Source organism: Anomaloglossus baeobatrachus, chromosome 4, assembly GCF_048569485.1.
Source record: "Anomaloglossus baeobatrachus isolate aAnoBae1 chromosome 4, aAnoBae1.hap1, whole genome shotgun sequence".
NCBI classification, from domain to species: Eukaryota; Metazoa; Chordata; class Amphibia; order Anura; family Aromobatidae; genus Anomaloglossus; species Anomaloglossus baeobatrachus.
In genome coordinates this window covers 227,820,082-227,833,191 of record NC_134356.1, presented here as the reverse complement: position 1 = coordinate 227,833,191, position 13,110 = coordinate 227,820,082, and the positions used below count along the sequence as shown (strand labels likewise).

Here is a 13,110-nt window from a genome sequence, read left to right as displayed (position 1 = left end):
AGAATAAGGAGGTGTGTGTAGTTTCAGACTGCCGTGATCACCTGGAATCAGGGAAATCACCTGACTGGCCTCAGTCATAGTAAATTCCCTCAGTGATCGATGTGTATTCTGTCACCAGGCAACCAATTTATCTGAATGCACAAACACTGTAATTCGGTGGCGTGGAATCCCCCTCACCTAACAACTAAACAATACTAGTTTGGCAGAAGCGCATTCAGCAGTTACCCTGCCTCAGAACATGATTGACCAGATGAATAGAGGCGCATATGCAGATGCCCCAGACCGTAGAAGAGAACTTCAACATGACGGCTGTACAGAGCACATGCAGCTGCCCATCATTTAAGATGGCACATATGCATATTGCTCACCATATAAAAGCCTCATGATCCACAGTCCTCCGCATATGCACACCATCAGTCAAATAAACACTAAAGGAATTTTTACAAAGAACATGCACACACATCCCCTCCAAAAAGCCAATCATATAAACTGAATTTAACCATTTCAATCTCCATTGTATAGATACATATGAATCATTTAATAGTTGTTCTATATATATAGTTTTGTAACACACTTTTGTCTTTCACTTTTTGGTGTGATATTGTCCTTGATTTTATAAAAACATATGTAAGTTAGTGTTTTTGATTTAATTTTTTTGAAACAATAAAATATTTGGTATAATATACTCTTGTGTTCTGTTGTTGTCTGTACAAGTTTATACAAGTTTATACGGGCACAAATTTTATTCACGCTCTGGGTAAAAAAGTGCCCAGGTATTTCTGGATGGTTGTCAACCCTGTCTTGAGTATCTAACTTTACTTTCACAAACTTCCACCTGTGCATACCTTCTGATGCGAGAGCATGGGAAGCAATACACTAATGACCCTCTGCTGCGAGCGTCAGCCGAGGGTCATGCGACTGTGATGCCATCTTGTGATCGGATCACAGCTGTGGAGAAGAGGGAAGGAGGACTTTCTCCCTCTCCTCCGCTGCCTGTCTCTGCATACATCACACTGCACTATGATGACATGCGAGTGCAGTCCGATGTTTTACAAGCACCCATAGACTTGTATGGGGGTGCGTGAGCTGAGAATCACTGCCAAATGCAGCATGCTGCAATTCATTTTTCATGCCAACATAGCATGTGAAATCAATCGCAGATGGACACTGCCCCATAGTTTTGCACTAGAGTCAAAGCAATCCGATGTTTTATCAGATTGTACTCATTCATGCAAAACACAAGTGGAATTGAGCCCAAAGACTGATTTGCTGAGTTAAATATCAATGTAACAATTGATGTATGTGACTATTTTACAGCGATATGTTTCCAATAGTTATGCAATATACTTGCAGTTGCAGTAAAGTCAGGATCCCATAGCTTCTGCTGTAAGATATTCAAATGTTTTCTCTTCTCTTTTTAATCATAAGGTATACTGGTTTACTGCAGAATTTGGACTTTGCAAACAAGATGATAAAATAAAGGCTTATGGAGCAGGTCTGCTTTCTTCATTTGGAGAATTACAGGTCTGAATTTTTTTATGTTTTAGAATTTTTTTACTGTAATTTTACGAAACCTTCATAGTCATGGCATTCTCTGTCAATACCAGAAATCCGTATGTTATTACGTTTCAGTCACTACCATACGCTTGCATTTATCAATTTATTTTATTTGCAATTTTTTCCAGTATTGTTTGACAGAGAAGCCTGAACTGAAGTCCTTCGAACCTGGGAAGACAGCGTTACAAAAATACCCGATAACTGAGTTCCAGCCTATTTACTTTATTGCTGAAAGTTTTGAAGATGCAAAGGAAAAAGTGAGGTGAGACTCGTCTCATGATTTTATGTTGGAATTTTTTTCACCTTTTGCTGCTAGGACAATTTTCACACTTTTGACAAATATAAAAAAAGCCATAATTATTAGTGATGAGCGAATATACTCGGCACTACTCGATACTCGCACAAATATTAAGGTATTCACGATATCCATTACTCGAGTAGTTTGGTATTCACCTTCTGAGTATTGAGATTCCTCCAAGCATGTTTAGTTCCTGATTTTCAGCTACTAAACATGCTGAGATTGCCCTCCAATCACAGTGATGTGGTAGCCATCTTTGCTACTGGCATTACTGTTATTGGGATGTGCAGTGAAAAAGTAAAAAATGACTTACTGAGTCTCCCTGCAGCTATCACACTACTTTTGGGTCCATTCATTAGATCTCATACATATTCACTGATTCCTCCACCCACCCCCTCTGCCGGCGTCTGTGGTTGGCTGCAGTCAGACTGCCAGCATCTCCGATTGGTTTGCCTCACAGTAGCTCTATGGGTGCCCTAATGAAATATATTGCAGGGTCCCCCGTGCATACATACCCAGCACAGATAAATCAGACGGCTATAGCCTGCAGCCCCCAGCTATGTGCAATATCTTGAACAAGATTAACGCATAGATGAGTTACAGAAGGAGGACACAGACCATTTGTAAATATTATGTGCTAAACATGGAGAGTTTATGTTTGTTATCATTTGCCATTCACTGTTGTGCATGTAATACATTTTCAATTATATCTCTGTGAAACCCAATGAATCTTTTATAACCACACAGTATTTATTAGACAGCGGCAAGTGTAATTTCTGCAGCTGTGCTGTGGGAATTTGTTTGTACAAAGTAAGTGCTGATAGTAACACACAACTTTATGCTATGTAAGTCAGTACAGAGTAAGCTAGTAAATGTATGCACACTCAGTCATAGTATACAGTTAGGCACAGAAATATACACATAGCACCTCAGTACTTACATTCACTGTCCAAATTGCCTGATCCCACCTCCCTTACTCTCCACCTCATGAATGATAGGCATAGTGTAGTAGGCATCTTAAACTATGTTGTAACTTCATGTTTCCTTAGTTGTCTCATACCTCCCATCCGTCAAGGATTAAGCTGACTCTCTCCCGCAGTCCCGCTGCTCACAGCTGTTGTCCCGGCTCCTCCCATCGGTGCAGTGAATAAATTAACTTAGTTCAGTGTATAAATTAAATTCTCATCTCTTCTGGTGTACCGAAACGGCTGGAACTCAAACTCATTAACTCATTGTCCATTGGCAGCAGCTCTACCAGTGAGCTAGGAAGACAAAGGAAGACATAGGAAGATTTGGTAATCTTGACCTGTATTGCTAGCAGAAAAACCAGAAGCAGATTATTCAGCTACATAGATAGATAAATAGATAGATAGATACATGATAGATCTATAGATCGATAAATAAATAGATAGAGGGATAGATACATGATAAATTGATAGATAGATTTATGATAGATAGATAGATACATGATAGATAAAGAGATACATGATAGAGAGAGATATGATAGATAAATACATGATAGATACATGATACATACATGATAGATAGATAGATAAATAGATAGATAGAGATAGATACTGTACATGATAGATAGATAGATACATGATAGATAGATATAAATACACGATAAGTAATAAATAGATAAACAGATACATGATGGCTAGACAGATACATGATAGATAGCTAGATAGATACATGATAGATAGATAGATAGATAGATAGATACTGCATCTCTTTGTGGGGGAAGGAAAGAGTCAGATTCATTTGTGCCCACAAATCTACTATAAAGAAATGAGGAAAAAAGTATAAAAATATAATTTTTTTCTTTCCAACACCTTGGATTCAAACCAGCAACTTTCAAACATGTGTCCAGCAGCCCTTAGCTGTCCTAGGTGTTGAGCCACAAGGAATGATGACGTATGAGGGAGGATTTTATATAGATGAAGCTAAAATGCAGCCTCTTACACAGCAGATTACACAGGACACAGAGCTCCATTGTACAGAGCAGCATCTCTATGTCCTGTATTTTAGAGGGAGAGAAAAGATTTTTTTTCTTCTAATAACATTACTAAAAATAATACAAAAATTAGAATAATGTAATTTTTATTGCGCTTTTTTATAAAATAATGAACATCACAAATCAGCAAATAACATGGACATATTTGGTGTCCCTGTAATTGTAACGACCCGAACCACACAGCGATCAGATTATTTATGGGGATTAGTAAATATAGGCACAAATAAGCAACATGTCATATAGAGACGCTTATATAAATATAAGAAAATTCTGACAGCTATGACTATGAATGAACAGTCCGGCCCATCTGCTGAATGACCCTTACTGCCAAATGGGTGTGGCTAGGGGGTGTGGTCAAAATTTGTCACGGCGCGCTGTGCGCGCTGCAGAGTTTGTCCCTCTTTCCTTTCTTCAAAAGTTAAGAGGTATGGTGGTCTGAATATACTGAGTTCATATTGGTGAAGCTACTGTTGCTGCCACCTTCCCCTCCTCCACACATGCATTCTGCACCCTATGCATTGAGCATCCAGAGCAGTGGTGTGACTACAATAGGTGCAGGGGTTGCAATTGCATCTGGGCAATGGTGCCTAGCGGCCCCCAACAGTCCTTTTGGCCTAGATGAGAAAACCAATGCTATTATAGACCTGCAACAATTGGGGGTCCTTTGGACCTTTTGCATTGGGGCTCATAAGCTTCAATTTATGCCATTGCGCTAGTATCTTGTGTAGGTTATGGCGCTGGATGCAGGCTGTGAGCAGATATTGTCCAACAAAGGACCCGGACTTTTTTTGCAAAGTATAAGGGCTCATGCGCATGTAACTGCTGAATATTCTGCAGCTATTTGACAGCACATGTGTGTCGCGGGCGGCGGGGCGCTGCACTCGCCAACGCTTGGGTCCGGCGCTGCTGCTGCTGCTCGGTGGCTCGAGCGGTGGGCCGGATCCGGGAACCCGAGCGACACTCCTCGCCCGTGAGTGAAAAAGGGGATGGTTTGGGTTTGGGTGAGGTTGGGACACCACCGCTGCTCTGGACAGGGATCCTAGGAGCGATGACAGGGAGCAGCCGAGATGTTTTCTCTCCCCTCCGTGGGTAGGGGGATTTGGTGGTCCCGGGGCCCGATGATGGTGACTGTAAGGTGGATAGCGGGGTTTGGCGAGGTGCAGGGTCGCGGGGGCAGCGCGGTGCCGGACGGCACGATGGTACTCACTTAGCCAATGACGTAGACGGAGTCTCTGGTAAAACAAACGGCTGGATGGATGGGTCCCGCAGCCAGCTGCGATGGTCACTCCCGGTAGGTTGGCGGTGACTGTCTCTCCCTGCACCTGTGTTGTGTTGTCAGCTCCGATGGCTTCCCACTGGTAACCCGCTCCCCAGCGGTGTATTTACCAGAGGAGCCCCTTTTTGCCTGCAGGCTCTGGCCCTGGGAACTCTAGCTGTGGCGGTAGCTGTATTTCCATTCACGGTTGAGCGGTTGCCTTCAGTCGGGTCTTTGCTGCTGAGGAACCCTGGAAGTTCCCGTCGCTGACGGATTTGACCGGTTTAACGGCGACTCCAAGCCTGGTCGGGGTCCGTAAGCCCTGCCGGATGGTGCTGGCTTCTCTTCGCTCCCCGGTCCGGTACCGGCGGGCCACCGCCCGTCCCTAGTCCTTACGGTTGTGCGTCAATCGGCCTCTCCTGCAGACGGTCACCACTGTCTGCCAACCTTGCTGTATGTGCCTGGGCCACGTACCCGGACACGGTCAGTCTGCTCCTCTACTCCCACTTTCCTCCTTCCACTTCACTTTCCCTTACTGTTCTCCCTTCCTTTCCCACCTCCAGGACTGTGAACTCCTCGGTGTGTGGAGCCAACCGCCTGGCTCCGCCCCACCTGGTGTGGACATCAGCCCCTGGAGGGGGGCAACAAGGATTTGTGTGTGTGACTGGTGTGCCTAACCGGGGTGTGAGGTGTGTTGCTGTAGTACCTGTGACGACCTGGCTTGTCCAGGGCGCCACATGTGCACTTCAAATTGCTGCAGAAACACTGCATAATAAAAGCCGATTTCATGCGCTATGGCTGCTGCCCCCACCATAGACAGAGTGGGAGCTGCATCCAGAACGCACAAATAATTGACATGCTTATTTTATGAACGCACGGATTTGGGTCACACTTTTAGCACCCAAATCGCTGCGTTCAAAAAAGCATTGTGCGCACGTATCATGCACAATCTTCATAGATTGTGCAGGGGATGCAGGACGCATGCATTTACGCTGCAGTGCAATATGCAGCGTAAATGCATAAATGGATGTAAGTACGCAACATGCGCATGAGCCCTAACAGTATTTGTCAGTGTGCTTGAATTTGCTTAGAGTTCCTCTAGGTTTAGTTCCACAGTTTAAAAATATACTGTTGGGTTAATTAATTATCTTTCTGTGAAATGTGTCCAAATACCTGTGTAGCCTTTTGTCTCCGTGTGCCTGTGTACTCTGCTATGAGCGTGATCTGAGTGTCATTCACTGTTCTCCGATTTTCTTGCATGCGAGAATCAGAACACAGGAGCGGAGAAGATGAAAGGATTAATTTCTTCATCTGCTCCATTATTTTACTTGGTGTATTGTACTCATATGTCATCAGTGCAGTCCAATGCTTTGCACCCACCTATAGACTTGTATGGGTGCATGCCGTCCGATATACACTGCAAATCGCAGCATGCAATGGCATGAGAAAAAATTGCTAGTCGGGTAGCACTCTTCCATGATATACTCTTGTGTGAGCAAGCCCTTACTGATAGGGAATCCCTCATACCAACAACATGGGAAACCTTAAAATAATTATTTTAAGATATTTTATAATCTGTTTGTTTGGAATCCTGATGTAATAATTATTGCAACTGTACAATTTATTTATTAATGTACAGGTTCTAATTTTATAAAATGCATGTATATCCATTGATTATATCTATAATCTATCATGTTTTGACATTTTACAGAAAATTTGCTGCCACTATTCCTCGTCCATTTTCTGTGCGATATAATTCATACACACAAAGCATTGAAGTGTTAGATAATGTACAGCAGTTGAAGAATCTAGCTGACTGCATTAACAGTAAGTACCGTAGTCATCTGATATATTTAAACACTAGAACAGATTTATCAATGTATTTACACTAGAGATTGGTGACTTTTTATATTTATTTATTTATTGGTGACTTTATTCTTTATTTCTTTATTTATTGGTGACATTATTCTTTATTTCTTATTTCTTTATTTATTGGTGACTTTATTCGTTATTTATTTATTTATTGGTGACATTATTCTTTATTTCTTATTTCTTTATTTATTGGTGACTTTATTCTTTCTTTATTTCTTATTTCTTTATTTATTGGTGACTTTATTCTTTATTTATTTCTTATTTCTTTATTCTAGCGGAATTGAATTCTGTTTGAAGTTACAAAAAATCCACATTCCAGAAATTACAGACTTTTTTGCAATTTGCTCCACGCAAGTTCAGCAAAATTGCAGCCAACTGTGGCCACCATCTTGCTAAATTCTATTTTGAGCAAAATGTGACTGGAGCTGGCCACTATTTTGCTGAATTCAAGTGGAGTGAATTGGAAAACATCTGTATTCTGTAGAAGGTGGATTTTTGCAAAATTACTGTATGGTCCTTCTAAAGATTGAAAAGAGAAAAACCATATTCACCTCACTACTCATTTCGCTCGCCAAGTCCATTTCTCCCTGCGCACTTTCCAGTCCACCGCCATTCTATATTATGGCATCTCCACCTGGATGTTCACTCTAGGCCGTGGTTGCCAGCCACAAGCAGACCCCGGAGTGCACTTCGCATACTCTGGGACCTACTCTCAGCCATAAACCCTGGGCCATGGTGAACACTAGGCCAGAGATGTGGCACTATAGACCGGACAGTGGGCAAAACCCCCAGCGCATAATTGGGAACATTCAATTTGCAATGAATAACTTTGCTGCATATCAAATTTCCTGGGAAAAAACTACAGGATTCAGCTAATTTAAATTTTGTCAAATCAACTAATTTCTAATTTACACCAATAAAGACTTGTACAGTCGTTCGAATAAAAGAAGATATACAGTAAATAACACAAGAAGCATGGAAGCTCAGTGGTTGGAACTGTAGCCTTAGGGGCACTTTGCACACAACGACATCGCAAGCCGATGCTTGCGATGCCGAGCACGATAGTCCCCGCCCCCGTCGTAGCAGCGATATCTTGTGATAGCAGCCGTAGCGAACATTATCGCTACGGCAGCTTCACATGCACTCACCTGCCTTGCGACGTCGATCTGGCCGGCGACCCGCCTCCTTATTAAGGGGGCGGGTCATGTGGCATCATAGCGACGTTACACACACGGCAGGCGGCCATAAGAAGCGGAGGGGCGGAGATGAGCGGGACGTAAACATCCCGCCCACCTCTGTCCTTCCGCATAGCCGGCGTGAGCTGTAGGACGCAGGTAGGAGATGTTCCTCGCTCCTGCGGCTTCACACACAGCGATGTGTGCTGCCGCAGGAACAAGGAACTATATCGTACCTGTCGCAGTCGCGTAATTATGGAATTCCCAGACACTATACCGATGATACGATTATGACGATTTTGCGCTCGTTAATCGTATCATCTAGGATTTACACACTACGATGTCGAGTGCGACGCCGGAAGTGCGTCACTTTCGACATGACCCCTCCGACATCGCACCTGCGATGTCGTAGTGTGCAAAGTGGCCCTTACAGTGTTGGGGTCTTGGGCTTAAAAGTCACCACTGATTGGACATCAGTGAGAAGTTTGTATGCTCTCTCCATGTTTGGGTGGGTTTCTTCTCACACGCCAATGGTATACTGATTGGGAAATTAGATTGTGAGCTCCAATGTGGACGGTGATGATGATGTCTGTAAAGAACCGTGAAAATGAATGGTGTTATATAGGCAAGTAAAATAAAAATATAGAAAAGTGAATTAAATTAAAAGGGGTCCATGCTGAAGGCTATACTGTAGTAATTATGCTCCCAACACCTTTTTAACAATTACAACATTTGTAAAACTGCTAGAAAAAAGGAAAGGATTTTTAAGCTGAGTCCTAGATTTACACAGTCTAGTGTACTGTCATACTATCTTAATTACAAGTGCCATAAGCTCTATTGTCAATGTACGATCAATTGTAAATTATTATAGTCAACCTGTCATGATAGAGAGAAAGTAGGGGACCGGGCTCCTAGACTGGCCTTAGCTATCCCTAATCTCAGAGTTACCTCTGAAGGTGAGGAAGTCTGAGCCGTCTTCCTGACCCTGCTCCTGACCAGCCCTGATCTTATCCCCCCCAAACACTAGGGATGGCCAGGGCAGGAGTGATAAAGAAAATTTGATCCAGCTCACCTCCGCCTGACATCCAAATGCTGAGCACGGAAACCGGTCCTGCCATGGCCGTTCAAACATCCAAATGAAAAAAATATATTCTGGCTCCAAGCAATGGATAAATCTTTATTTTCTTTAGAAGTGCAATACAGACATAACTACAGTGATGCAAGCAAGGTTTACTAGTTTCTGGATAAACGTCCTTAATCATGACATGATTAAGGGCGTTTAGCCAGAAACTAGTTGACCTCGCTGGTATCATTGCCTTTATGTCTGTATTGCACTTCTAAAGAAAACAAAAATGTATCAATTGCTTGGAGCCAGAATATATATTTTTCATTAGGAGTGTTAAAGCCAACAGAAATAGGGAAACAGGAAATCAAAACTCTATCTCTCGGCACACACAGACAATAAGAGCTTAGGAGAAAAATAAGAACAGGGAGGAAACAATAAGACAAAGGGAGAACTCAGCAACAACTCCAGGTACAAAGCAATGCAATCACCAGCAGGACTGGGACATAACAGCACACAGACCAACACAGCAATAAACTATAGTCGGTGTGAGAGGACAGATTCCACCATTTTAAATAAGAAAGTAGCCAATTAATAGGCTTTCAACAACATGTGATTCCAAAAGTAACAAGCAGGCTAGCAGAGGTTAACTCTTGCTAGCCTGACCATGGATGAGCCCACAGCTGGTCTACGCCCGAACCTGCCTGTGTAGCTCAGAAGCATCAGAGAAACCATAGGATGAAATGTCAGGATTTGTAATGTGAACAGTGTCTGATGCCACCATGACACAACCATGCTGGTCTCAACCAAAAACTGTAGATGAAGTATTTTTACAATATCGATAATGACTAGTCACTAGTAGTCATATGGAGCTCAAAGTGTGGCAGTATTAAAATTCCTAAAGTTTACATCAGGTTTATGCAAAGACTCAATATGTACAGTGTTGTCCCTTAATCTTCAAGACTTCTGAAACTCTCCCTGACATGCTTGATATAATCTTCTGCACCAAATCCTGATTGATAACCCATTCTGGCATAATCAGTGCTTGAAGCTTATCACATTTTCTGTCTTTGTTTGTCCTCCTGCTTTTTGAGGATTGATCACGAGTTTTCAAATAGGTTGCGATCTGGGAAGTTTCTAGGCCATGGACAGAAAATGTACCATTTTGTTCAGTGAGCCACTTAGGTATCACTTTTGCCCTGTGGCATGGTACTCCATAATGCTGGATAAAAGCATTGTCCATCAGAAAATTGCTCATGGATCATTCGGAGAAGTTGTTCTTGCAGAATTTTTAGATCACATTCTTTATTCATAAAAGTGTTCTTAGGCAAAATTGTGAGCGAGCCCCCTCCATGGATGAAAACCAACCCAGCAATGAATGGTCTCAGGAAGATTTACTGTTGGCATGACACAATACTCATAGTTTTCTTCTCCGGTCAATAATTCTTCTAGATGTCCCAAACAGTCTGGAGGGGCTTCATCAGAGTAAATAACTTTACCCCAGTCCTGTGCAGTCATAGACTATTTTCTCTGATGAAGCCTCCTTCACTTTTTGTAAACAATGTTCTAAACACAAAGTATTATATGCTTATAATCCATTTATCATGCTTTCTGCAGGTGAAATCGGGATCCTTTGCTGTGCACTTCGAAAGCTTGAGTGAAGAAAATCACAACGTAGAAAAAGTCAAGAAATGTCATTATATTGTCAAGATATTACAGCTTCTCGCCTTTGAATACATATATTGTTTGCAAGATTTACATGAATAGAAAACGTCCATTGTGTTAAAATATATCAGATTAATAAATGTAGGCATCAGTTTTTGTTCTAGAAGGCACTTACTTTTTTAGTATTATCTTTGTATAGCTAGAAAATCATATGACTGGTGATTGTATATGCCATAAGTTAGTGTGGAGGAAGCTATTTCTTATACTACAGATACATTTACTACAAAAAAGTAATGTTTCGTGAAAGGCATTTTCCCAGTATAAACCTTTTTCAATGTCAAGTTATCACAAATGCACAAATGCTTTGCTATACTGAGCATATAAATGTATTATATTCATTATGTCAGCGATTTGCAGATACAGCTGTCATGTTCACTAAAAAAAATAATTACAGTTTCATAAAATTTGGTAAAAAAAAAAAAACTATTGCAAAATTAATCTATTTTTATGGCATCAAAAAAGTTTTAAATTTCTACATGTTAAAAAATGAATGCCATGTTTTTTGGATTTCGGTGCTGAAGTGGTGCTTAAAAGCTAAGTCCCCTGCCCCTTGTGTTATACTGACCTTCTGGTGACTTAATATTCTATCAATGCTGCTCCCATTGGTCTTCAGAAATTTGTGACCTGCCGACATCTCCAATGTTTCATGGAACAAGCTAGAGATCAAAATTCAATATAAGTCTATAAACGCCTCGTCTTGGCCTTGACTCTCATACACTCGTTTTGAGAGCTTGTGACGTCATTTCTGACTTCCAGCCAATCAGAAGTTACAGGCACAAGATGGCGCCACAAGACCGGATCAACATCACTAAAATGTGAACCTGCTGAATGGTGAGTATAAGACTAGGGAATTGGGGGCTTACATTTAAAGTGCCACACCAGGGCTGAAAAAAAATACAAAACTCTGGACTGATGCTTCAATAAAAATTGATCAGTAGCTTGAATGTTACTCAATATGGTGTCATTAAAAAAATAAACTGATCTCACAAAAAACAAACCTTCATATTACAATGTCCATTGAAAAACAAGGTTGGTTTCCTATATACATCATTTACATCCAGTTAGTACTTTTATTCCTGTTCTGGACAAAATTGATGCAAAGTTGTAGTATACTTTACGTTCTGGTCGGTTGTCAATGGCCAGATCAAAAAACACTGTATGCTAACATTTCTGATCTGGCTCTAAAACCAGTGTGGCGCAGCAACTGATAAGATGGATGAATGGGACCAACCCCACAGAAAACTATGGAGTCAGTTCCCCTACTGCATTTTTGTTGCACCTGAAGGGAAAAAAGCCACATGGCTAGACAAATGGAAATGGTTAGAGATGAGCGGACCCGTTGAAGTTCAGTTTGGCAGGTTCAGCCTGACTTTAGATAAAGTTCAGTTCTGAACATGGACTTGACCTGAACCACAATGGAAGTTACTAATTGGGCAGTTCTGCTCTCCATGCAACCGGCCATAAACAGATCACTTCCGGGGGAGAGAAGGCGAGGTGGTTTTTTTTTATAAACACTACATACAATTGCTGAACTCGAACACTATTTTTTTTGTAAAGTATGTGTTCGATACAATCACTGAATTTACTGTTTGGGTTCACTCATCTCTAGAAATGGGACCTCACTGAATGTGGCATAAAAAAAAGAAAATAGTTTGACAATGAAGGGATTAATGGGGTTGATACACTAATCTCATTCCAAACCAAAGCTTTATATGGCTTTTTGTCTTTGGTTTTTACTCACATAGCTCAACTGAAAAAAAAAGAGCAGATAGTGAGTACAGACAAAACCAAAAACTATATAACGCTCTAGCTTTGAATGGTATTGTCGTATGTATTTCTGTTGTGCACAGTCTTACTGTCCAATAGAAAATCACATTGTGATAATAGTGCGACTAAGAGCTACAAAACTATATAACCGTTGTATAATGTATTATTATTTAGCTGGTTTACTGATATTATATAACGCCAGTTACATTTATCATGTGTTATTTTGTGGAGTAGAAATGTCATTTTTGTTCATATCAAACCTATCTTTATGACTAATTTGATAAACACATGATTGTCATCATTATTTCACGAATGAATAGTAGTAACGCAAAAGATCTGTCCCATAATATCAAATATATCTTTAATTATAAGAACTTTAAA

The 13,110-nt window shown here is 41.1% G+C and overlaps 1 protein-coding gene across 1 annotated transcript in view; it reads left to right on the top strand.

Moving 5' to 3' along the window:
• PAH (phenylalanine hydroxylase) overlaps positions 1-11,003 on the top strand; it is a 119,568-nt gene extending 108,565 nt beyond the window's left edge. Inside the window, exons 11-14 of the mRNA XM_075342400.1 lie at positions 1,429-1,524; positions 1,686-1,819; positions 6,839-6,954; positions 10,855-11,003. Coding sequence (XP_075198515.1) covers positions 1,429-1,524; positions 1,686-1,819; positions 6,839-6,954; positions 10,855-10,898 — 390 coding nt within the window. The 3' untranslated portion in view covers positions 10,899-11,003. The remainder of the gene's footprint in view (positions 1-1,428; positions 1,525-1,685; positions 1,820-6,838; positions 6,955-10,854) is intronic.
• The last annotated feature ends 2,107 nt before the right edge of the window (positions 11,004-13,110 follow it).